The sequence below is a fragment of the Callorhinus ursinus genome, unplaced genomic scaffold, assembly GCF_003265705.2.
Source record: "Callorhinus ursinus isolate GAN/ISIS: 27379988/994484 unplaced genomic scaffold, GSC_fseal_2.0 scaffold24, whole genome shotgun sequence".
Taxonomy (NCBI): Eukaryota; Metazoa; Chordata; class Mammalia; order Carnivora; family Otariidae; genus Callorhinus; species Callorhinus ursinus.
In genome coordinates this window covers 17,382,817-17,408,046 of record NW_027397086.1, presented here as the reverse complement: position 1 = coordinate 17,408,046, position 25,230 = coordinate 17,382,817, and the positions used below count along the sequence as shown (strand labels likewise).

Below are 25,230 nucleotides of genomic sequence, written 5' to 3'. Positions count from 1 at the left end.
ATTTGCCTGTTCTGGACATTTCATATGAATGGAATGATACATGTGGTCTTTGATGTCTGGCTTCTTTCACACAATGTTTTCAAGGTTCATTGTGGATGTTTTCTGATATAAACTCTTTAAAATATTTAGGAACTTTACTTTTGTTGTGTGTCCCCCGACCCACCCCTGCATTCTCTTCAAAAGTCTCATCATATCCAGCCTGGTTCCTGGAAAAGTCTGCCATGGAACTGGTATTGGTTTTTGTTTTGTTTTGTTTTTAATTGTTTATTTTTAAAATTCCAGTATAGTTAACATACAGTGTCCTGTTAGTTGCAGGTGTACCATACAGTGATCACTCGGTGCTCATCACAATACGTGTACTCTTAATCCCCTTCACCTATTTCACCCCCCGCCACCCCCACATTCCCTTTAGTAACCATCAGTTTGTTCTCTGTATTTAAGAGTCTGGTTTTTGTTTGTCTCTTTTCTTATTTGTTCATTTGTTTTGTTTCTTAAATTCCACATATAAGTGCAACCATGTGGTATTTGTCTTTTTCTGACTAACTTATTTCATTTAGCATTATACTTTCTGGATCCATCCATGTTGATGCAAATGGCAAGATGTCATTCTTTTTTTGTGACTGAGTAATACTCCATTGTCTATATATACACCACATCTTCTGTATCCATTCATCTATAGGTGGACACTTGGGTTGCTTCCATATTTTGGCTATTGTAAATAATGCTGCTATAAACATCGGGGTGCTTGTATCTTTTTGAATTAGTGTTTCCATGTTCTTTGGGTAAATATCCAGTAGTGGAATTACTGGGTCGTATGGTGATTCTATTTTTAATTTTGGGGGACCCTCATACTATTTTCCACAGTGGGTGCCCCAGTTTGCATTTCCATCAACAGTGCACAGGGTTCCTTTTCTCCACATCCTTACCAACACTTGTTTCTTGTGTTTTTGAGTTTAGCGACTCTTTTTTTTTTTAAATTTTATTTATTTATTAGAGAGAGAGAGTGCATACAAGCAGGGAGAGCAGCAGGCAGAGGGAGAAGTAGGCTCCCCGATGAGCAGGGAGCCTGATGTGGGGCTCGATCCCAGGACCCTGAGATCATGACCTGAGCTGAAGGCAGACACCCAACTGACTGAGCCACCCAGGCACCCCGAGGTTAACCATCCTGACAGGTGTGAGGTGATTATCTCATTATGGTTTTGATTTGCATTTCTCTGGATGATGAGTGATGTTGAACATCTTTTCATGCATCTGTTGGCCATCTGTATGTTTTTTGGAGAAATGTCTGTTCATGTCTTCTGCCCATTTTTAAATTGGATTATTGTTGCTGTTATTTTTTGGGTGTTGACTTGTATAAGTTCTTTGTATATTTTGGATATTAACCCTTTATCAGATATATCATTTCCAACTATCTTGTCCCATTTGGTGGGTTGTCTTTTTGTTTTGTTGATGGTTTCTTTTGCTGTGCAAAAGTTTTTTATTTTGGTGTAGTCCCAGTAGTTTAATTTTGCTTTTGTTTCCCTTGCCAAAGGAGACCTATCTGTAAAAATGTTTCTGTGACTGATGTCAAAGAAATTGCTGCCTATGCTTTCTTCTAGGAAATTTATGGTTTTGGGTCTCATATTAATCCATCTTGAGTTTATTTTTGTGTATGGTATAAGAAAGTGGTCCAGTTTTGTTCTTTTGCATGTAGCTGTCCAGTTTTTCCAACACCATTTGTTGAAGAGACTGTCTTTTTCCCATTGCATATTCTTGCCTCCTTTGTCATAGATTAATTGACCATATAATCATGGGTTTATCTCTGGGCTCTCTATTCTGATCCACCGATGTGTCTGTTTTTATGCCAGTACCATACTGTTTTGATTACTATGGCTTTGTCATACATCTTGAAATCTGGGATTGTGATACCTCCAGCTTTGTTCTTCAAGATTGATTTGGCTGTTTGGGGTCTTTGTGGTTCTGTGCAAATTTTAGGATTATTTGTTCTAGTTCTGTGAAAAATGCTGTTGATATTTTGCTGGGAATTGCATTGAATCTGTAGGTTGCTTTGGGTAGTATGGGCATTTTAACAGTATTTGTTCTCCCAATCCATGAGCATGGAATATTTTTCCATTTGTGTCATCTTCAGTTTCTTTCATCAGTGTTTTCTAGTTTTCAGAGTACAGATCTTTTACCTCCTTGATTAGGTTTATTCCTAGGTATTTAATATTTTTCTTGCAATTATAAGTGGAATTGTTTCCTTAATTTCTCTTTCTGCTACTTCATTATTAGTATATAGAAATGTAATTGCAAAGAAGTTTCACTTCTTAGGAACTTTACTCTTTTTTAAGATAAAAAAAATTGATTTATTTGAGAGAGAAAGAGGAAGGGGGGGGCGGGGAGAGAATCTCCTGCAGACCCTGCGCCAGGAGCCCATCCCAATGCGGGGCTCAATCTCACGACTCTGAGATCATGACCTGAGCCAAAACGAAGAGTCAGATGCTAAACCCACTGAGCCACCCATACACCCCTTAGGAACTTTACTTTTATTTCTTAATTTTACTTAGCGATTTTAATGGAATGGCTGGTACCAATTCATTACCAATGAATGATACCAATAAGCATTTTGGTAGTTGTACAAGGACATGATTATATCCAACAATGATTATATAATCAGTTAATGTAATAAATTGCATCAATACATCTCCTAGTGTTAAATTATTCTTGATTTCCTTGAACATATTTGACTTGATCCTGGAATATTCTTCTTTTTAAAAATTCTTTTAATACACCACTTGCTGTTAACTTTATTGACAGTGTTTACACTTAATATCTAATTTTCCTTTTCTGTCCTAATATTTTGATATCAAATATAATTAATCCTCATAAAATGATTTAAAAGGTTTCTCCATTTTTTAAAAGTGTGTGTCTCAGACTATTTGAATAAAACAGAACTTACTCCTTGATGTTCAGTGGAGCTCAGCTGTACAACAATGGGGCTTAGCTTACCTTTCAGTAAAAGTTCTCTGACAACAGTTCTGTGCTTATTTATTTAGATTTTGTACCTCAACTAAATTTTATTTTGGCCATGTGTTTTCCTAAAAAGGCGTCTATCTCATATAGACTTACAAGTTTATTGGCTTAGTTATTTATAGCATATCCTTATAATAATACATAGAGGTAAAATTTAAATAGTTATTGTCTACTCCCCTCCCCCACTCCCTTCTGTATTGATCAGGTTTCCTAAGTTACTTTACCTGACTCATCTTTTAGAAGGCTTGTAGTTTTTACTTTTTTCCATTTTCAATTTATACCTTAACTTTTTTATTCCCCCTTACAGTTTTGACTTCTTTTCTTTAATAGGAGCACAAAGTAAATGTGGCCTAAAGTGTTCTATTTCATGGGATAAATCTTTTTCAAATACATATATTTATGTGCTCTTGAGGACTGTGCTACTTTCTTTGTGTTTTTGTCATCTTGGGTCTGAATGATGAATTAACATTGGCTGGGTATATTTTTAGGTTTTCTTGTGTCTGATGAGGTAATGCAGGCGTGCCATTTGCCTCCTCTCAGAACAAGTGAATTATTGGATCTCCTCTGTTTCTCCATGATGTTAGAATTGTCTTCTTGGATCATAGGTTGAGTTGAGTAATCAGTTGACAGTTGAGTTGAGTGATCTGTCAGTGGGGAAAAGAGTCAGAAGGAAGAAAGCCAGGGTCCTGGTTAGTCCCTCTGGAAACTTGGCTTCATTTCTCTCTATGTCTGGATCCAGTGTAGCCTGGCTTCCTTCTTGTTTCGAGTGTTCTCCCCATCTCAGTAGAGCCTGGCTCCTTCAGTTTGCAGTCGTGCCTGCCTTGTGCTTGGTGGACCCTCCCAGGGCAGCTGACCAGCTGCCTTCATGCTCCTCTGACCTTTGTCGTGCATTTGCATCTCCACCCTTCATGGAGAGAGGAAACCGTGTGGGCAGGCCTCCCTCTACCGGTGGTCCCCACATGGCCCATCTGCCTGTGCACGGCATCCCCTTGCCCACAGCAGCCAGCCACTCTGGTGGTCCTTCTCTGCCCCCCTGTTGGCCCTTCAATTCCCCATCCCCCCAGAAGATTGTCCTTTCACATTAGAGTGTATGTGAGGGCTTCAGGGCATTTTCTACTTCTTCGGTAACCTTGATAACCTTAAGTGACCTCAGGGACAGGGGTTAAAAGATACCTCCTAGTTCTTTCCTCACTTGTGTCCCAATTAGATCCAGTAGAAAACCTTTGGAAGTTTTGGTATTTGGATGGCATTCTTGCCTGGTTTCCAATCTGGTCCGATTCCAGTCACTGTTTTGCTTCTATTTTCCCCCCACTGCTCTTTCTTTTCCATTCTCTGGGTTGTTAAGTTAGTATCTGGAGAATGGAAAGAGGGAGAAAGCAAAGGTGCATCTGCCCAGCTCATGGAGTTTATCTAGGAGTCTAGATTTGTAATGTTTAAATGAGTGTGTCACATTCCTATTAATGTAAACACGATCATTTCCTGGTTATTGAGCCCTTGGGATTTTTCCAGGGTTCACTCTGTGTTCTTTGCTCTGTTATGAGCATCTTTGAACAGAACATTTTTGGGATTTTTCCCTTTGAATGTATTCTCTAAAGTGGGCTTAAATTCAACTTTACAGCAAAGTCAACAATCAAGAGGATTCTGTTCACTTTGTGTAGGACATATTCTTCAAGCGTCTCCTGCGTGCTTGGCAGGAGGGAGGTACAAATGGAGACAAGTCAGGTACGGTATGCGCCTTCTCCCCTTCAGTATAAGTATGCCTATGTCAAGCTCTTCTGAAACTAGATCGTCATGTTGCCCACATTCCTCTAATAGTATCAAAAAGAGAAGTTAGAGTATTTAAGCATGACTTCTTTTTTTAACATTGTATTTTAGTCACCTAGTGCTCATCACAAGTGCCCTCCTTAATAATCCCCATCACCTGTTTCACCCATCCCCCCCCCCCCCACCGCTGCTGGGAACCATTAGTTCTCTATAGTTAAGAGTCTGGTTCTTGATTTGTCTCTTTTTTTCCCCCCTAAGCATGGCTTTTAAAAAATTAAATCCGTATTGGCTCGTAATGTATACCACTTTCTTTTCATAAACCGTATGTATAATGTAATACAGAGTTTTGCCAGTGACTTACGTTAATTTAATAATCTATCTCGTGGCTGGCTGACTACAATGGTAGGTCTAATAACTGAAAGCCTTTGAACCAGAGGGGTTTCTGAAGCAGCTTATGTATGTGTTTCTCTTCCTAGGTAGAAAGGGGTAGAGTGGGGAGAAGAAATTCACTTATAACTGAAACCTGCGTAAGTGAGAATTGATACTTTGGAACAATGAGGAGTTTTCATTTATTTATCAAGTACGTAGTTGTAATTTTCACAAGGGTTACTGTAGCTATAGTAAAATCATTAAGGAAAGTGTATTTGAGGCACCAACAATGACTCTTGATACAATTTTTATTTTCAACAGCATTTATTAAAGTATCTGTTGTGAATCCAGCCACGTAGTTTCTAGGGGGATTCAAGAAAACTTGCAGACAAGTTGATTTCACTTTTTTTTTTTTTTTAGCACCCACTGTTCCAGGCACTGTTCCAATTGCTTCCATATACTAACTCACTCAATCCCATTATACCCAATTTTATAAATGAGGAAACTAGGGCATGGAGAGATTAAGAAACTTGTTGAAGTCACACAGCTTGTAAATAGTGGAACTGGACTTCAGAACTGCCTAGTCATTGCTAAGCTCAGTTGATTTATTGAGTCCCTGCTATTGGCAAGGGGTTGAGTTGGATTATTTCTAAGACTCTTTCATTTATCAGGTACTTACTGAGTACCTACTGTGTGCCAGAGGATAGCAGAATGAATAAGACAAAAGTCTCTGCTCTTGTCAGGTAGTCAATGCATAGTAAGTTTTCAGATAGTGATAGTCTGTGACTAACATAAAGCCAGGGAAGGGGCTGGAAAGTGATAGAGGGGTGCAGGGATATTTTTAGATTTTGTGGGCTGAGAAGGCCTGAGTCGTGTCATTTGAGCAGAAACCTATTTGAAGAGAGAAGCCAACCACATGGGAATGTGAGGGGAGAGGAGTGATCCAGGTAGAGTGGGCAGCAAATACGGAAGCCCTGAGGTCTAAATGAGCCAAGACCTGTGCATCTGGAGCAGGATGAGCTAGGGGGAGAATGTCAAGGATGAGGTCAGGGAGAGTGATGAGGTCCCATTGGCCCTTATGGGATGGAGTTTGGATTTGATTCTGAATGCGATTGGATGTCTTTGAGAGTTTTGAGCTGGAGAGTGACGTGCTTTGATTTTTTTCAAAGAGCTCTCTGGCTGCAGGGTGGAAGCCTGACTATAGGGTAGTGAAAATGAAACAGGTTTTTGTGTTGAGCCAAGGATTCTCTCACTTCTTGCATTCTGTAATTCATGTTGGTCAGAAAGGTGCTGCCGTTCCACAGCACCTGCTCTAGAACTTAGGTCTCTTAGCGTAGCACACCTGCTGCTAGAGGACTCAGGGATCCCTGACCTTTTCCTCCTAAGATTCTCATATTTTCCTTCCATGTTTACTTCTCATGGGGACTGTATCTTGAGGCGGAGTCACTTGGGGGCATAACTTGTATTAAGACCCTCAGGGAAATGTTAGCTTTCCTTGATTGGCTTTAAAAACAGAAGCTTCGTGTTTACCCAGAAGGATTTATGGCCAGATAATGGAGATACGGGGCATTGTTGGGTTGGAAAAAGCCACACAAAAGGCATTCAGCTTGACAAGAACCTTGAACTCAGAACTAGAAACCTGGGTTCAGCTCTTAGCATAGCGATGACTAGCTTCATTTGGATGCGATACCTCACCTTTTGGAGTCTGCCTCCTTCTCGGTAGAGACGTTATCTGTCTTGCTAACCTCACAAGGCTGCCCTGAGCTGCGAAAAAATAAGAACATGGAAGCATTGTGTACACGTGTGCCATGGAAAGCCCAGCTGGCGGGGTCCAGTTTTAGGAAATTGTAGACATTTGTAAGTCACTGGCTAGTTGTATGTGCTTACGTAATGGCCCATGAAACACCTGATGATAGTAAGGGTGGGAGCGTTTCCCTGGTCACACAGTCCTAGGAGGAAAGACTCTTCAGTGTGATAAGATCTGTTTGACTGACTCCCCTCCCCTCGCCCCACCCCTGTGACCTGACTTGAGAACAAGTTAACTTCCCACTGTCAGGCCGAGACATCTCCAACCTTTGTGTGAGCTGTTTTTGGAAAGTTACTGGCAGAGGTCCCCAGAGCAAAGGTCAGGCGAGTTGACTTGGAGCCAATGGGAGACCGGCACACAGACAGACAGACAGACAGATGCGCGCGCGCGCGCACACACACACGCAGGTAAACGAGGCACAGTCGTAGTTGTTGGGGACTTGCGGTGTTTGTGGATGTTACATATATAAATAAATGATTAGAACTGTGAAAACTGCTTCAGTGGGAGTATCTTCAAATAACTGAGAAGATTGACTAATTTTGTCAGGGGGCAAATCAAGGAAGGATTCCAAGAGGAGGGGGCATTTGAGCAGATTCCAGTGAGATACTTGGAGACCACTACGTAAGAAAGACGGGTGGCTTTGCAAGCAAAGGTGAGGGGTACAAAACAGCATGGTGGGTTCTGGAATGGATGCCATGAGAAACAAGGCTGGTATGATCCTTCGAGGCCAGACGGTGCAGAGCTGCTGTCGGTGGCTTAGCTGACTAAAGATTTTTAGTTCTTTCTTTCTCTTGCGCAGTGTCCAGCCATGGCTAGAGCTGATTTGAGGCCCCACATGCTAGTGTTGATGAAATGTAAGCAAGGCTGGGCCCCTGCAGTGCCTAGCGTGGTGCCTTGCCTGAGGTGGTTGTTTAAACATTATGTACTGAAATGAGGGAGGCATGATGGTGATCACAGAGTTCTAGAGGCGATGTCCTTGCAGACCCCCAGACACTGGGGCGTGGACAGTGCACGCCCAGTGGTGTCTGTCTGCTGATAGAGCAGTCAGATCAGCTGGACCCTGCTGCTGCTGACCCTGCAGTCCTGTCTGCACTGAGGGCAGCTGCTGTGGGGTTTGACCAGCCCCCTGGCTGGGGAGAAGTGGAGAGTGGGGTCTCTTCCCACAAGTATCTTCTGTGAAAATGGTATCCGTTCAGTAACTACAAAAATATTTTTGACGTTGCGTAAATACGCATGTGATTAAATTCTCTGCAGTCAGTAGAAATGGAGACAAAGGAAGGTGCCTTATCTGTTTACGTTCCATCATCCACTGAGTTGGGGGGGGACATTGCCCTTGACTCCAGACCATACTTCCCTCTACCTTGCCACAGCCCTCTTCCCAGGTGTCCCATGATCAGCTAGAGCGCGTGGATGTGACTGCTGGGTTGACCTCTCGTTTCCTCTGTGTTCTCTTATCTGGGAGCTAAGTCAAATCCAACGTACATACAAGAAGAGAATGCAGGGAAAGCATCTCCCTACCTCCGACCTGTGATCTGATGGCCTGTGATCAGATGACCTGTGATCGGGTGGTCAAGAATGTTTCCAAGGCCTCTTCCATGGTGTCCTGTCGCTTTCTTGCCTTATTCCTGTGTTTGCTTCCTGATGAATCTACGGTGACATTCAGATGTGTTCACATCTACTGCTAGACAGGGCTTTGTTATTAAACCTAAAAACCAAAAAAGGTAAGACTGTACCTTTTTTGGATATTGTAGGAACGTAACTTAATCAAGTGACTTCCTCCTAAGGCCTAAAGAGAAAGAGGTCCGTGATTTAAAAAATTTTTCCTTCTCTTTCCTTTCTGGCATTTGTACCTCTTCCCCCCCTTTTAAAGCTTTTATATTGTGGACAGATCTACACATACACAAAAGAGGAGGGAACGGTGTCATGAACCTGCAAGTCCCAGCTTCAGCAGTTACCAACTTTGGGGCTTATCTTGTATCATCTATATCCCCGTCTATGTATCCTTCATTATTTTGAAGCAAATACCACACATCCCATCATTTCATCCATGAATATTTTAGCATATATTCCTAAGAGATGAAGACTTTGTAAAATCATAATACTTCTACTACCATGCCTGATAATTCCTTAATATCCTCAAATAACTGATCAGTATTCACATTTCCCTGAATATCACAAAATCTGTTAACATTTTGTTTTAATCAGGATCTGCTGCAGTTGTTAATAGGTCTCTTGAATTGCTTTGCATCTCTAGGTGCTCCTCTGTCTTTTTTTTTTTTTTTTTTTTTCTCCTTGCAGTTCATTTATTGAAGAAACTGGGTCCTTGGTTTAATTTCACACAGCATGGGTTCTGCTGATTGCATCCTTATAGTATGGTTTCACATCTCCCTCACTCCTCTGTATTTCCTGCAAATTGGTGTTGTGTCTAGAAATTTGTTCAGGATTCGGATCCAATTTTTGGGCAAGCATGCTTTTTAGGTGGCGGTGTGAACTTCTTTCAGGAGGCACGTCATATTTACTTGTCTCTTTGTGATGGTTGATTGAGTTTTTAAATGTGCCAAGTATTTAAGAGGGTTCAGATCTGTTAATGTTGCCCTGGGCCCAGGGGGTGGTCTTGAGAAAGGGGGAGAAAGAGAATGCTCTTGTGGTGTGCTCCTGGCGTTCTCTCTCCGTTGAAGTCTGACCATGGTGGGGGCTGTTAGGTTCTCTGTCCCTGAGCTGTGTGCATCTTGGAGGTTCCTTCAGTGCTTGCTGGAAGATGAGTTGGCGTGAATTTGGCACAGAGGACTCCCATAGTTTGTTTCCCTCGGTCCCAGAAGACCTGTGCACTCAAGAAACACTTAGTAGGGAGAGGCTCAGTTTCTTTGAACGTTTACTTTTGTATGTAGAGGTGTTTCTTGGTTTGGCTACATGAGGCACTTTTGCTGATGTTCTCCAGACAGTGTGTTTTCATTTAATTGTAAGGTGACTCTTTCCTTCTTTCAGGATCTCATTTTGCCCAACGGTGGTACTCCAGCAGGTACTTCGAGTCCAGCTTCTTCATCTTCCCTTCTCAACAGACTTCAGCTTGATGATGACATCGATGGCGAGACCAGAGATCTCTTTGTCACAGTTGACGACCCCAAGAAGCATGTCTGTACGATGGAGACCTACATTACGTATAGGATCACCACCAAAGTAGGTCCCTTCATTATCTTCTGCCCCTGTTGAATGGTTGTGGTGAACTGGAGACCTGCCATCCTGATTCCTGCCTTGGTTTCTCCCTCCCTTTGTAGGACTCGGTTCACCTTCATTCCAATGGTGGGTGTGGCTTTTTGAGAGACAAGATGTATTCAGATTAAAAGGATTCTATGTGATTTTTTTCCTTTAAAATGAAGGAGAAATTGTGACTAGTCTTTTTTTTTTGTGACTAGTCTTTCAAATAAAACGTTTAATCCTTCTACTTTCATTATTTTTGGTCATAATACTATTTAGCATGTTAATATCACATTACTATTGAAATTTATGCATCACTGTATCATCCTAAATCTCTGGTGAGACCATGGTTGTAATTTGGTGTGATTGGAATGGATCATAGGGGGAGGGGAGTAAGAGAAGGATGGGAATGAAGGTTGATTGCCTTTCTGCTGTGGGCCACACGGGTAGTGAAGCAGTGGGCTGAGATTGACTGGCTTAATGTTCACACCGACCCTCAAAGGTAGATCTTGTGGTTATAGTTTTAGAGATCAGGAAACTGGAGCAGAAACTTTAAGTAACTTGTTCATGGTAACAGAGTTGGTAACCAGGATTCTGACTTGAATTTTTAAGGACTGTCAATCCAACATTTTTCTTTTCTTTTTTTTTTTTCTCAAAGATTTTTATTTATCTATTTGTCAGAGAGAGAGAGAGAGAGCACAAGCAGGGGGAGCAGTAGAGGGAGAGGGAGAAGCAGGCTCCCCACTGAGCAAGGAGCCCGATGTGGGACTCGATCCCAGGACCCCGGGATCATGACCTGAGCCCAAGGCAGACGCCCAACAACTGAGCCACCCAGGCGTCCCCCAACATTTTTATTTTCAAACCCATACTCTTTAACCTAATTCCACTTATTGCGTTTTTTAAAATTTTATTTAATTATTTGTCAGAGAGAAAGAGCACAAGCAGGGGGAGCGGCAGGCAGAGGGAGAAGCAGGCTCCCTGCTGAGCAAGGAGTCCAATGGGGGGACTCAATCCCAGGATCCTGGGATCATGACCTTAACCAACTGAACCACCCAGGCATCCCAACCTAATTCCACTTATAAAAGAATAATGTGTCATTTTTTACTTTTGAAAATTATTTTCTCAATATTTAAAATAGCATTACAATTTTAGGTTTTGGGCAGGGTTTCTCATCCATGGCAGCAACGACTTTTTAGATTGAATAATTCTTTGTTGTAGGGGGGTGTCCTCTGCACTGTAGGGTGTTTACCAGCACCCTGACCTCTACCCACTCGATGCCAGTAATACCCTCCCCCAGCCCTCGGTGGAGACAACCAAAATTGTTTCCAGACATTGCCAAATATTCCCTGGGAGGACAACGTTACTCCTGGTTGAGAATCACTGATCCGGAGGAAGAATAACAATATTTACACTATTAGGAGAAAGTATACATGATCACTTTACATATATTAATCTATGTGTATACTTCTAACTTGTGTTACTTGATTACCAATTTATTATAAAAGGATATGGTAAAAAAAGAAGCCCCAAAATGGAGCCGCTTGCCCCCCACTATAGCAAACCAAGACTGAATTACAGTTTCAACCTATCCTAGAGCCATCACTTTATATTTTTGAATAAAGAAAGTGTTTTATTCAGGAAACCGTCCTGTTGGTTGATAACCCCCTCCACCACAGGTCACATGATGAAGAAGGATTTACAGATATTTTTAGAAGTTTTAATAGATTGAGGGCACCTTTGTGGATGGTATTAAGAGAGATATTTATGAACATCTCTTCCACTGTGCCTTTTCTGTTTTTCATTGCAGAAGATAAGTTAATTTTTCACTTGAAAATTTAGTAGGTTCTGTAAACTCAAATTTTGTTTCTTCATCTTTTATTGGATGACAGTGCTCTATTTTAAAAATTATGCAAGTATTATAAATGCTTTATTGTGAACAATAAAGTAAATGATGATAAAGACCAAATACAAAGACCAAATACAAGTCTTCCTTAGCCCTCCTCACTTAGGTTGTTCTCGCCAGAAGCAACCATTTGCTAAAATTTGGCATATGTCCTTCCCATTCTCTTTTTGTGTTCACATATGCACATACATAGTTAAAATATATATAATTCAGATTTCTGTAATTTTTCTTTTTTAAGATTTCATTTATTTATCTGTCAGAGAGAAAGCACCAGCAGGGGGAGAAGTGGGCTCCCTGCTCCTGGGACTCTATCCTAGGACCCTGGGATCATGACCTGAGCCGAAGGCAGACTCCACCCAGGCCCCCCTATGATATTGTTTTCTAACCTTCCCCTCTACAGTATCTTTTTTTAAAGATTTTATTTATTTATTTGAGAGAGAGCACATCAGAGGGGATGATAGGGTCAGAGGGAGAAGCAGACTCCCTGCCGAGCAGGGAGCCCGATGTGGGACTCGATCCTGGGACTCCAGGATCATGACCTGAGCCGAAGGCAGTCGCTTAACCAACTGAGCCACCCAGGCGCCCTACAGTATTTTTGAAGACCTTTCCATGTTCATATGAATAGAGAGCTTAGTTTTTCAATATCTGCCTACTTATTTATGCAGTGACTATACAGTATCTTTTCTCTATGGACATGTAAGCCTTTCTCAGATATTTCTTTGATATTCCTGCCCCGTCCTTTCTGCACTTGGTTCACATTTGAAAACTTGTCTGTGTATGTGTGCACCTGCACGTGCACGCATGCCGTCTTCCCCCATCCCCCCGGGACCCCTGGGTGCCTGCTTCCCAGGCATTGGGCTAGGCGCTTAGATGTATGTTAAATCCTCAGAGGTCCTAGGTTGATACATGTATTCCCATGAATTATTTCCACTCCCTCCCCCCTCCCGCCCCCAGGGTCAACTTATTTTTTTACCCTGTAGTCAGCGAAATGCAAAACCTGTTTTTCTTGAATTTATGCTCTAACGAGCTGAAGGACAAGGTGACTGCTTCCCTGGCCCAGAAGTGCTTGCTTACCTGCACATTTTGCCCCACCCCCCCCCACCTGATTCCTCCGCTCTGCAGTCGGCCTCCCGGCCTCCCCGCCTCCCCCACCTCCTGCAATGCTAATCCCGCCGGACCTCTGTTCTCCCAGCCGCAGGCTGACGCTCGCGCTCTCCTGTGCCTCTTCTCTTTACTTCCTTCCTCCCTCTTTCCCCCAGTGTTCTTGTTTCTGTCCCTTCTTCCTGGGGTTGATATCCTGTAAGTCAGAACTTCTCCCACTTCCGATTCCACATTTTCCCTTGGCTAGGATACCACCACCCCTTGGTGAACTCGTTGCAGATAAGTTTTCTTACTGTCAATTCTTTCTCAAACCGGAGTGCTTCTCTTTTCCCGTTGCAGGTAGCGACGCCAGGTTTAATATTCTTGGGGGTGCATTTGGGACGTTCTTTCTGAACATTGCAGGAAAGCATAACTACGCATCCCTAGGTAGCAGCACAGCCCGTGGTGTGTGGGGATGAGAGGGAGAGGGTGCACAGGAACACGGGGGCTCACACACCGATCTTGCCCCGCCCCCCGCCCCCCGCCCTGCCGTGGTTCTCTAGTACAGTTAATGGTCACAGGAAGAGATTGTGCAAATAGTTGATTACTTTGAGCTTTGACTTCCCTGTCCTAATTCAGATTTCTGATGACCAAAGCTGGACAAAGTACAGAGCTGCTTTTAACCTGAGCTAAAATGAACCTAGGGCTGAGAGCCAATGTGGGCAAAGCATTCTCTACCCAAATCTAAGTCATGGGTGTCTTTCCTCTCTAGTGGTGGGGAGCCAGCCCGGCCTCCTCAGGGCAAGCGAACCCTGGCTCTTTTTCTCTGCAGGCTCCTAGAAAGTATCATCATCGTAATAGCTAATTACTGAGCACTTACCATATGCTTGTACTTTTTGGTCATAGAAACCTTTTCTTTTATATAAGTAATATGAGCTAATTGTAGAGAAGCTAGAAAACTCAAGGAAGCTAAAACAATAAAATAAAAGAACACCAGTAAGCTCGCCAGCCAAAAATAATCATCTGTAAATTTCTGAACTGTTGGTCTCTGTTCATTTACAAAAATGAGTATTTTGTATGCTGCCCATTCACTTCATGTGTTGGGCATCTTTCTGTGCTAGTAAAGGCCAGCAAGCACACCTTTATGTTACCATTTTTTTAAAAAGATTTATTTATTTACTTGAGAGAAAGGGAGAGCTGGGGGGGATGGGGAGGGGCAGAGGGAGAGAGAGAACCTCAAGCAGACTCCCTACTGAGCGCAGAGCTTGACTGTGGTATCATTTTCTAAGACTGGAACAGTGTTCTGCTATATGTATGAGCCATCAATTTATTTTGTGCTAAGGCTTTAAATATATTGTCAGTTAATCCTCACACTCAATGAGGCAGGTACTGGTGGTGGTTTTCTTTTGCGGATGAGGAAACTTGAGACACAGACCTACAAGAAAGTTACTCCAAAACATGCAACTGATACGTGGCAGAGCTAGGACTTGAATCCGGATCTGTTTGTGGCCATACTTCCAACAAGGCATGATTTTCAAGGGAGGGAGGGTTCTGCCCCACTGCCCCCAGCCCTGTGCTTGGTCTCCTACCTGGCCTTTAAGAGCCATCCTCCTTCCTGTCTCTTACCCCACCTCCTGAGTAATCCCAAGTCTTACGCCACAACTAGCTCCTCTTTTTAGATGCCTCTGTGGCTAAACACCACTCAGAGGTCAAGCATGCGTAAGGATTACAAGGCGAACGTTTAGATTTGATGACAAGTGGGTTATGGATGACTATGGTGGGCGCACTCCCGCTGGAGTGCTGGGCAGAAGCCGGTGTGCTGTGGGGTTTGAGTGAGTGAGCGGGAAGACGAGACATGAGTGTTGGTGGTTTGGCAGTGAAGTGAGAACAGGAGCTGGAGGAAGTGTGGATTTGGGTTGGAGGGCGGACTTTTCGTTTGGTTTTAAGGATGGACAGGACTTGTGTGAGTACCCAGAGGCCAGTGTTGCTTGAGAAGGAGACATTAAGGTGAGACTAGAGGAGGATGGAAGCCGCTGAGCAGGGGCAAGGGGAGTAGCCTGAGCAGAGGTGGAGGGAGCCCGAGGCGAGCCTCCAGTGGGGAGGTGTACTTCTTCCATTGTTTCTAGAGGTAGAGGGGAAGTTTTTGTTTTGCTTTGTTTTATTCTTTGTGGCAGGAAGTTGAGGGTTCTGGGCTTCTAGCTGCAGTTTTCTCTAGGAATAGATGATGAGGTCTTCTGCTAAGAGGGAACAGGAGGTTTTTTTGTTTTTTGTTTGTTTGTTTTTTAGGATTTTATTTATTTATTTGACAGAGAGAGACACAGCGAGAGAGGGAACACAAGCAGGGGGCGTGGGAGAGGGAGAAGCAGGCTTCCCGCGGAGCAGGGAGCCCGATGCGGGGCTCGATCCCAGGACCCTGGGATCATGACCTGAGCCGAAGGCAGAGGCCTAACGACTGAGCCACCCAGGTGCCCCGAACAGGAGGTTTTGATGTAAGGCTGGGAGGTTTTCAGGACTTCTACAGGCTTTGCATTAACCGATGTGGAAAATGAGGGAGAGAGTTGACGGAGGAAGTATGAGAAGATCGCTTGGCAATGTTGAGGGTCCAGTAGGAGATTTTAGTGTGTCACTTAGTGTGTTTGCCTGTTTTGTTTTCCCTCCAGGAGTGTGCTCGCACATGCGTGTGGCAAAGCAGGAAGTGCACGCTTGCATTTTTGCCAGAGTCGTGTGGACGGACAGTAGGGAAAGGGACGTTTAGGATATTGGCAAATAAGAGGCAGATGTGATGGGTTATGGAATTGATGAAGAATAAGGAAGGAAATAAAGATAGGATTGGACAGAATGCCGTGGAACTGTAGGTTCCAAGAGGCTGAAAAACCAGGGGTCTTGGGAAGTGGAAAAGTCTGAAATACAGGAGGTGCTGGTTGGAGAGAGGGAGATCTGACTTTCTGCCAGATGACAGTCTGAGGGGAGGCAACAGGAATGGAAGGAGATGCTCTTGGCTCAGAGGTGGGTGTTGTGTGTGCAAACTCACAGATCTCGAGGGCACCCAGGTTGTGGAGGGGCTTTGGAGAGGAAGCACCTTTGGCACTGGAATCCTCTGGGAGTCAGGAAAATGATGGGGTGTCAGCAGATGACAGGTGTGAGAGGGACAGAGATGTAGATATCTTGATGGCATGAGCCTCAGAAAGGTTTTCACAGGGCTGTGGAGCAGTGGAGGTGAGGAGCAGTGCGGAATGAGGGGGATATCAACAGCAACTCTTGGTCTTGGAGGGTGGGGCAGAGTTGGTGAGATGTGAGAAAATGAGCAGCTTTCCACCTGCTGGGACAGCAGGGAGGCTGTAGTCTCCTGGGAGAGTCGGCTTTCAGAATCCGAATAGCTGGAAGAACTACAGGAATTTATTAATTACGGAATGGGTGTTCTAGACGGCTTGGCCTAAAGCTCCGAGAAAGGAAGCCCCGAGCAGCATGAGGAGAGACCAGAAGCCTCTTTGGTCATCATTCTCAGGTGTTCTCTTAGGGTAGCAGTGTTCTGAAACAGAATGAGATTAGCTGGCTAATATTTGACAAGGGAAGAGGAGGTCCCTTTGTTGGGGGGGGGGTCACTCATACTTCACAGGATTCAGTTGTGGCCTGAACAGAGATGGCACTTCTGATGAAGACCAAATCTCTCTAGAGTGGACTGGTTGTAAATTTTAGATTGAATGGAAATTCTCTGGAAGGGCTCCAGGCCACAGTAGTTAGGCACATCAGCTCCTGGGGAATAAGAATTCTTCTGTGGTTAAGGTGAGGCCCAATGGACAGGTGCTCTGCCGGCTGATTGATTGCCCTGTAGCTCTGTGCTAGGTCCTCTAAAGTGTTGAATTTACTCAAAGAATAAAAAAAATTTTTTTAAAGATTTTATTTATTTATTCATGAGAGACAGAGAGAGAGAGAGAGAGAGAGAGAGGTAGAGGGAGAAGCAGGCTCCCAAGGAGCAGGGAGCCCGATGGGGGGCTCGATCCCAGGACCCTGGGATCATGACCTGAGCCGAAGGCAGACACTTAACCATCTGAGCCACCCAGGTGCCCCAAGAATAAATTTTTTTTAAAAAATTGGCAGGGGTGCCTGGAGATATTCATATGGAGTGATGGCAAAAATGAGTATTCTTCGTTACAGCTCTTGTGCTCAGTTAAGCTATTTGTAGATCTGGCTTTAGGTATGTCCCCATGACCTTGTGATCTTGTGGGGCATTCTGGATTATGGATCATGGTGTGGAAGGACCCAGAACAAAACAGTGTAGTGGTTGTCTCTGATTATGGAATTGTGGGTGTGCACTTTTCTCTTTTTATTGTTATTAGAAAATAGAGCTTTGCTTTACTTTCCTTACTCGGTTAGACCCTGAATTTCACAGAGGAAAAATTTACTACAGAGTCATAGTTGGAGTTTTATTGGCCTGCATATTTTATGAGTACTGTGAGTCTTATAACTGACTGGGTTTCTCTCCAGAAATTCACAGTGATGTCTGTGGCCCAGTTTTAGCAAGTGTGCAGAATTCTATGGTGAGTGTCTTTTGCTAGCCTCATTCCTGGCTCTACTTTTTCTCTCCTTGTTTTTTCTTGATCTTTCTCACCTACTTCTAATTTATGTCATTTAATATTATTTCATGTATCTCTATCTTTTCTAGAACAAATTGTGGTGAAAGTAAGTAAAACAAATATTGGGTCAAAGAGTGTGAGCATCCTTCTGCTTCATGATGATTTTTTTTTACTTTATTGCTTTCCAAAGCATCGAACAAATTTTTATTTAATCCATTATGTCCGTAAAGGAGCTTTTAAAAAATAAACAGTTTTTTTTGTGTGACTATGAAAGTATCATATGAGAATTGTAGAACATTTTAAAATAAGGATGAGTATAAAGAGGACAGTTGTCAGTATGAGTTCAGATTTTTCCTAACCTTTTATACCCATATTTTTAAAACTAATGAAATCATAATGTATGTGCAATTAATTTTGAATCTTTCTGTTTTCTCTTAAAAGTATATTAAAGTGTGGGCGCCTGGGTGGCTCAGTCGTTAAGCGTCTGCCTTCGGCTCAGGCCATGATCCCAGGATCCTGGGATCGAGCCCCACATCAGGCTCCCTGCTTCACGGGAAGCCTGCTTCTCCCTTTCTCACTCCCCCTGCTTGTGTTCCCTCTCTTGCTGTCTCTCTCTCTGTCAAATAAATAAATAAAAAAAATAAAAAAATAAAAAAATAAAAAAATATATATTAAAGTGTATTTGTTATTAAAGATGTCTTGTGGGGTACCTGGGTGGCTCAGTCGGTTGAGTGTCTGCTTTCAGCTCAGTTCATAATCCCAGGGTCCTGGGATGGAGTCCCGCATGGGGCTCCCTGCTCAGCGGGGAGCCTGCTTCTCCCTCTGCCTGCCACTCCCCTTGCTTGTGCTCATGCTCACTCGCTCGCGCGCGCTCTCTCTCTCTCTCTCTCTCTCTGTCAAATAAATAAATAAAAATCTTAAAAAAAAGGATGTCTTATGACACGATTACCAATAACCATAGAATAAAAGTACCATAATTTACCTGTTTTTATTGTTGAACATTTAGATTGCTTTGATTCCTTTGCCATTTTTAATAGTATTGCAGTGAACATCATTATACAGATATCTTTGCCACAGTTTAGCAAGTATTTTCTGATGGCAGATCTCTAGAAGTAGAATAGCAGTAATTAAAGATGTAAATAAATAAATGATAAATAAAGGAGGGAACACAGGTGAATATTTTTAAAAGCTTGCAATGGGGACAGCCTTCTTATCCATGACACCCAAAAATATAAAGGGGAAAAAATGGCTGAATTAAAAATATATATACACCTGGAAAACCCTTTGGAAATTATGATAAATGGCTATAAAGAACTTTCACAAATGAAGCAGACTTTTAAAGACAATGAAAAGGCATTTAAAAAAGAGACTTCTCACAAAAGAAAAATCTGTAGCTAACAAATATTTCAAAGGATGTTCAACCCCAGTAGTCATTAAAGAAACAAAACAAAGATGATGTATTATTTTTTAATTACAAGTCCATCAAAGATAACCACTGGTGATGAGAATATGTGATAAGAATATAAGTTGATACATTTCTGGAAGCAGGCTGTTAATTAAAAATACATGTACACTTGAGTACCTGGGTGGCTCAGTCAGTTAAGCGTCTACTCTTGATTTCAGCTCAGGTCGTGGTTTCAGCATTGTGGGATGGAGCCCCCACCTGTTTGGCTCTGTGCTGGGATGGAACCTGCTTGGGATTCTCTCTCTTCCTCTCCCACCTTGTTACCACCTCCCCAACTCGTGTGTGCACGTTCTCTTTCTCAAAAAGAAGAAAAGAAAACCACTAATAAATTATAAAGATCGAGCATTTTGTAAAAAAAAAGAAAAAGAAAAAGAAAAAATACACCACACACATACTCTTTTATCCAGTAATTCAGTCTTTAGGAATTTGAGTTTAATCAAACAGATACCTGATGATGTTTACTACAGCATTGTTTATTGATTGAAAGATTGGCAACAACTTAAGTGAGGATTTGGTTTTGTTGTGATACATCCATCCAGTGGAATACTATATATGTGTTAAAAATAATCATGTGGATTTGAATTACTGACAGAAAGATACTTAAGAGCTGTTAGAGATTTAGAAAATATGAGTGAATGAATGGATATGAATAGAAAAAGTATGGAAAGATATAAACCATAATATTCATAGTGTTTTTTCTCTATGTAGAGGGATTATGACTGATCTTTATTTTTTATTCCTGTATTTTTCCTGAAGTTTAAAAAAGAAATTTATTTATTTGAGAGAGACAGAGAGCGTGCATGCATGTGCTAGTTGGGGGCGGGGCAGAGAGAGAGAAGAGAGAATCCCAAGCAGACTCTGCACCAAGTGTGGAGCCCCACACACAGCTCGATCCCACGACCCCGAGATCATGACTGGAGTTGAAACCATGAGTCGGACGCTTAACCACCTGAGCCACCCAGGCACCCCTTTCCTGAAGTTTTAAAATAAGTATGTTTCACCTGAATAAGTAGAAGGGGGAAAAAAGCCAGTTCCCTCAAAGTAAAGTTGTTTACAGTGGAAACAAAACTTGTGTTTAATCATACTGCTCTTTGTAGTTACCAAATATTGATTTCAAAGTTAGAAATGTTACCTAAACTATAATTTATGAAGTGGATTTGCAAAAGCATAATAAAGAGAAGTGATCAGTTGATACCATGTAACATTGGGAAGGCAAAAAGTAGAGCCCTCCATCAGTACATTTACAATGAAAATGAGTTGCGTTGGTCACACATCCAAATTGCCCTTTTGTGGGCACATCGTCATTGGCAGGTCCTCAGACAGAGCCTGTTGGGGGTGCTCTGTATGGTTTTGAAGAATGTCCTTTCCAACCCTCTTCTTGCTGTTGAGAAAACCTAGGCTCCAGGAGGCTTAGTGTCTCAGGAATCTGGTAGGGGCTAGGACTGCTCATGCTCAGGCTTCTCCTCACCCAGCCTCCGAAGGAGGCAGCACTCTTATGCGTGAAAATTCATCAGCAGTGATTTGTTCTTTGAATTTAAGCATTCCCCCTCGCCCCCCGCCAATTCTATCATGCTAATTCCTTTGGGGAGTCTTCTGATAAATCACAGATACTTAGGTTGCATGAATTTCCTCGCCTCTTCCCACTCATACCCTCTATCATAGGGGAAGGTTCTGCATGGGATTTTGAAAAGGAGAAGAGATGCAGGAAGAGTTAACTGAGGTTCAGTCCGAGACTGAGTCCTTTAACTTCAAAATTTTGCTCAGACTGTGTGAGCACGGGTCTTGGGGAGGATGAAATCGCAATTTTCAATACCAAAGATGTTCACAGCCTTTTCATTGATAGATGACTCTTGTTTCTATGTTTTTTTTATTTAATAATTTTTATTGTTATGTTAATCACCATACATTACATCACTAGTTTTTGATGTAGTGTCCCATGATTCATTGTTTGTGCATCACACCCAGTGCTCCACGCAGAACGTGCCCTCTTCAATACCCATCACCAGGCTAACCCATCCCCCCACCCCCTCCCCTCTAGAACCCGCAGTTTGTTTCTCAGAGTCCCATCGTCTCTCACGGTTCGTCTCCCCCTCTGACTTGTTTATATGTTTTTAAGATTTTCGTGGTGTCGTGGATTAAAATGGACTTTTGGCCTGAAAGAGTAAATTTATAAAATGTAGCTTGAACCATTTTTATTTTGACCTTTCATTTCCGAGAACTATGACTGTCATATAGTCTGTATCCTTATAGGGAAAAATGGTTTAGCTGAGACACAACTTTAGTTTGGGCAAATTAATGTGTAAAAATCTTTTTTTGGCATAAATTAATTTCATTTTTTTTAACATTGGTTTTCATTATCAAAGTGCTGCAATCACATTTCAGAAAACTTAAATTCAAGAAAAGGGATGACTGATGTAAAACATTAAATGCTTAAAAAATGGGAACAAAGAAAAGGGATGATATTAATATTTTTCTGCAGTACAATGACATTTTGGCATTATTTCCTTCTAGATTTTTTTTTCTTATCACCTGAAATACAGCATAGTTCCAAGCTTGTGGTTCTGGCAGAATGCGGCAGATGAGGCAGATCCTTTGCTGTGTTCATCCAGTCCGACTCCTAAATGAGCAGGTGCTCTCTTAGCTCTTTTTGTTGGTCTCCCCTCTGCCTTTGGTAAAACTTGTCAGCATATGTAGCAGAAGGTGGAGACTTAATTTCTTTTAAAAGAAACATGAAAAAAAAAGAAACATGGATTGTGATTTAGTAGCAATATCCTCTGTGGAATTATTCCGCTAAAAGCAATCCTCAAAGTTAAGCCTGGAGGAAATGGATCATATGTTTCTAAACACATCCTGAGGGGTAGTTGAATTCCATTTCCTAAGGGTAGGAAAAACCCCCCCAACATTTCCTTTCTAAACCCTTGACTTTTGAGCTGGGCCCTGGGGGCCTGGACACATAATTTGGTCTTGGTAATTGATGCCTTTTGGCTGGTGTTTTGGTGGAAGGAAAGTGTGTTCTTGCCCCGTTTGGTTACTCAGAGAGCTTTTTTCCTTCTTTTCTGCCAAGATATGCTACTATTCCCTTATGCTTATTTTGTTCCACTTTTATTTGCAGAGTACGCGAGTGGAGTTTGACCTGCCAGAATATTCTGTTCGTCGAAGGTACCAGGATTTTGACTGGCTGAGGAACAAACTGGAGGAATCCCAGCCTACTCATCTCATTCCCGTAGGTACTAAGTCATTATAGCTTGTTCCTCTCTTTTCCTGCATTGTCTTTCCTGAGGATGTTCACTCAACTCTCACCCTTTACATTAGGGGCAGATTCTGCCTGACATTTTATACCACGTTTTCCCGTCAAATGTACATAAAACATTCTCGTGGATACCGTCTAATCTATATCACCCTTGGGGTTTTGGTTTCTGGTTTGCTGTCATCATGCTGGTTTCTTGAGCGGCATGGGGGTAGGTTTTCACTTGCATTAGGACAATTTTTTTGAGGTATGGAGAGTCCTAATTCTTATTTGCTGCCTCTTTAAAGACTGTCTGTTTCCCCCTCCTAGACACTGTTCTTGAGGTTTGGGTGGCTGCCACCAGGTGAAGAACAATGCCTCGGATTACAGCTGGCTGGGCTTTCTTTAGACACGGGTAATTCAGGGAACAGGAATCTAGCACACAACCCACTCAACCCCAGTTTTTCACTGAAAAAAACAAAAGCCATCTACCTCCATTTTTTGAAGCAGCATAATATTTATCTATTGCTCATATCTACACATAAAAAAAACAGAACTAGAGCAAATAAAATTTAAAAGACCACTTAAACCAACATACATATTGAATGCTTTTTTGACTTTTTTTTCCCCCAGTAGAAATAATAACCATTTAGACCCCAGATGTTTCTTTGGGCTTTGGGGGCATTGGTGCAGTTTAGGCCATAAAACTCTTTAGAGGGGCTTTATCTTTCAGAAAACCTTGGTTGAATAACTTCTTAGCACTTGCCAATCTTCATGTTACGAATGCATCTTCCAGTGCTCTTCTCCCACGGTCGGGCAAGGTTGAATATGCTGCGGTAGAAATGATGGGACTGGGACTGGGACTGCATTCTTTCTTGGGGGAAGAAACTCATCTTTAAACAGTTGGAACTGTTCCTTAAACTAGAATTGCAATTTGGCAAAATTGGCAGCTAGTGAATTATTTTTTTTTAAATAGACGTTTTATTTGAGAACAGTTTTAGATTTCCAGAATTCCTGTGAAGATAGTGCACTGAATCCTCATATACCCCCCACCTGGTTTTGCTTGACATTTTACATTAGTGTGGCACATTTGTCACAGGTAATAAACCAGTAATGATCCCTTATTATTTGACTAAAAGTCCTTTATTCAGGTTTCCTCAGTTTCCTCATGTGCTTTTCCTGCTCTAGGATGTCACCTTCCATGTCTCCTTACTGGTTGTGATGGTTTCTCAGCCTTTCCTTGTTTTCGATGACAGTTTTGAGGAGTACTTGTCAGGCATTTTGTAGACTGTCTCTCAGTTGAGATTTGTCTGATGTTTTCCTCATGATTAAACTGGGGTCATATGTTCTGGGAGGAAAAGTGCCATTCTCACCACATCATACGAAAGATACATACTATCAACAATATTTATCACCTTATTTGATATAATGCTTGTCGGGTTTCTCCGCTGCACAGTTACTCTTTTCTCCTCTCCTGTTCCATGCTGTACTGTTTGGAAGGAAGTTGCTCTTTATGCTTAGCCCACACTGTGCAGAAGGGGGAATTACGCTCCACCTGCTGGCAGCTAGTGTATTTGAAGTTTGGTTCGACAGCGACACCTGCTGGTTGCACTTCTGCACGGACACTGAAACCAGACCTGAAAGAGGATGGAGGTCTTTGGAATGTTGGGGAATGATCCCTAGTATCTTTAAGTATGGTTTCCTATGGTCAGGGTAGAAGCAGTGAGTAGGAAGGTATTCTAGAAGCAAGTGGAGACATAAATGTATTCAGTAAATTCTTGGTACATGTCTGGGGTGGAGAGAGATTTAATATAGAAGAGCATCTCTAACTCAAATACGAAAGTCAACCTGGAAACAAACTTTTTTTTTCCCCTTCAGAAGTTATTCTGCAGCAACTTGGCTAGGAAGTATCTATCCGTTATTAAGCACTGACTTTGTGTTAGTCTTTATGCTAGGCCTGGTGAGTACTATTGGGGAGGTCAGGGGTCATAAGGTGGACAAGGGACCCCTGCCTGGAAAGTTTATTTTCAGGTGGAGACCTAGTAGACATGCAACATAATTATTGTTTACATTTTCATATCTTTATTGTAAAAAACAGCTTTATTAAGATATAATTCACTCACCGTACAGTTTGCCCCCTTAAAATATACAAGTCAAGGGCTTTTCTTATATTTAGTATCAGTATTTAGTATATTAGTATATGCTACTTCAGTATATATATTTAGTATATAAGTATTTTAATATATTTAGTATATAGAGTTGTGCATCCATCAGCACAATCAATTTTAGAACCTTTTCTCACCCCCAAAAGAAACCTCCCACTCCTTGCTTGTCGCTTCGAAACCTTCTATCTTTTCCAGCACCTGGCAACCGCTAATCTTTCTGTCTCTATAAATTTGCCTATTCCGAACATTTCATATAAAGTAGAGTCCTACACTATATAGTCTTTTGTGACTGGATTTTTTTTTTCACTTGGCATAATGTGTTCAGGGTTAATTCATGTTGTGTCATGTGTCAGTACTTTTGTTCCTTTTTCTTGTCAAATAATACTACATTTTATGGAAAATACCCCTTTCTGGTCTGTCTGCACACACTTAATGGACGTTTGAATTGTTTTCACCTATTGGCTATTACGAGTAATGTGACTATGACCATCCACGAGCAAATTTTTATGTGGTCCTATGTTCTCATTTTTTCTTGAGTGTGTATAGACCTAGCAGTATCATTGACAGAACATACGTAACTGTTTATTTAACCTTGTGAGAAACTGCGAGGCTGTTTTCCAAAGTGGCTGCATCATTTTACCATCCCACTGGCAGGGTATGAGGGTTCTAG

At 42.1% G+C, this 25,230-nt stretch overlaps 1 protein-coding gene across 2 annotated transcripts in view; it reads left to right on the top strand.

Moving 5' to 3' along the window:
* Nucleotides 1–25,230, top strand: part of SNX30 (sorting nexin family member 30) — a 107,391-nt gene that overhangs the window by 37,205 nt on the left and 44,956 nt on the right. For both annotated transcript variants that reach the window (XR_003211505.2, XM_025888314.2), the window contains exons 2-3: nt 9,938–10,129; nt 22,282–22,392. Coding sequence is in view for 1 of the 2 variants with exons in the window: in XM_025888314.2 (XP_025744099.1) it covers nt 9,938–10,129; nt 22,282–22,392 (303 nt within the window). In the remaining variant the exon portion in view is untranslated. The remainder of the gene's footprint in view (nt 1–9,937; nt 10,130–22,281; nt 22,393–25,230) is intronic.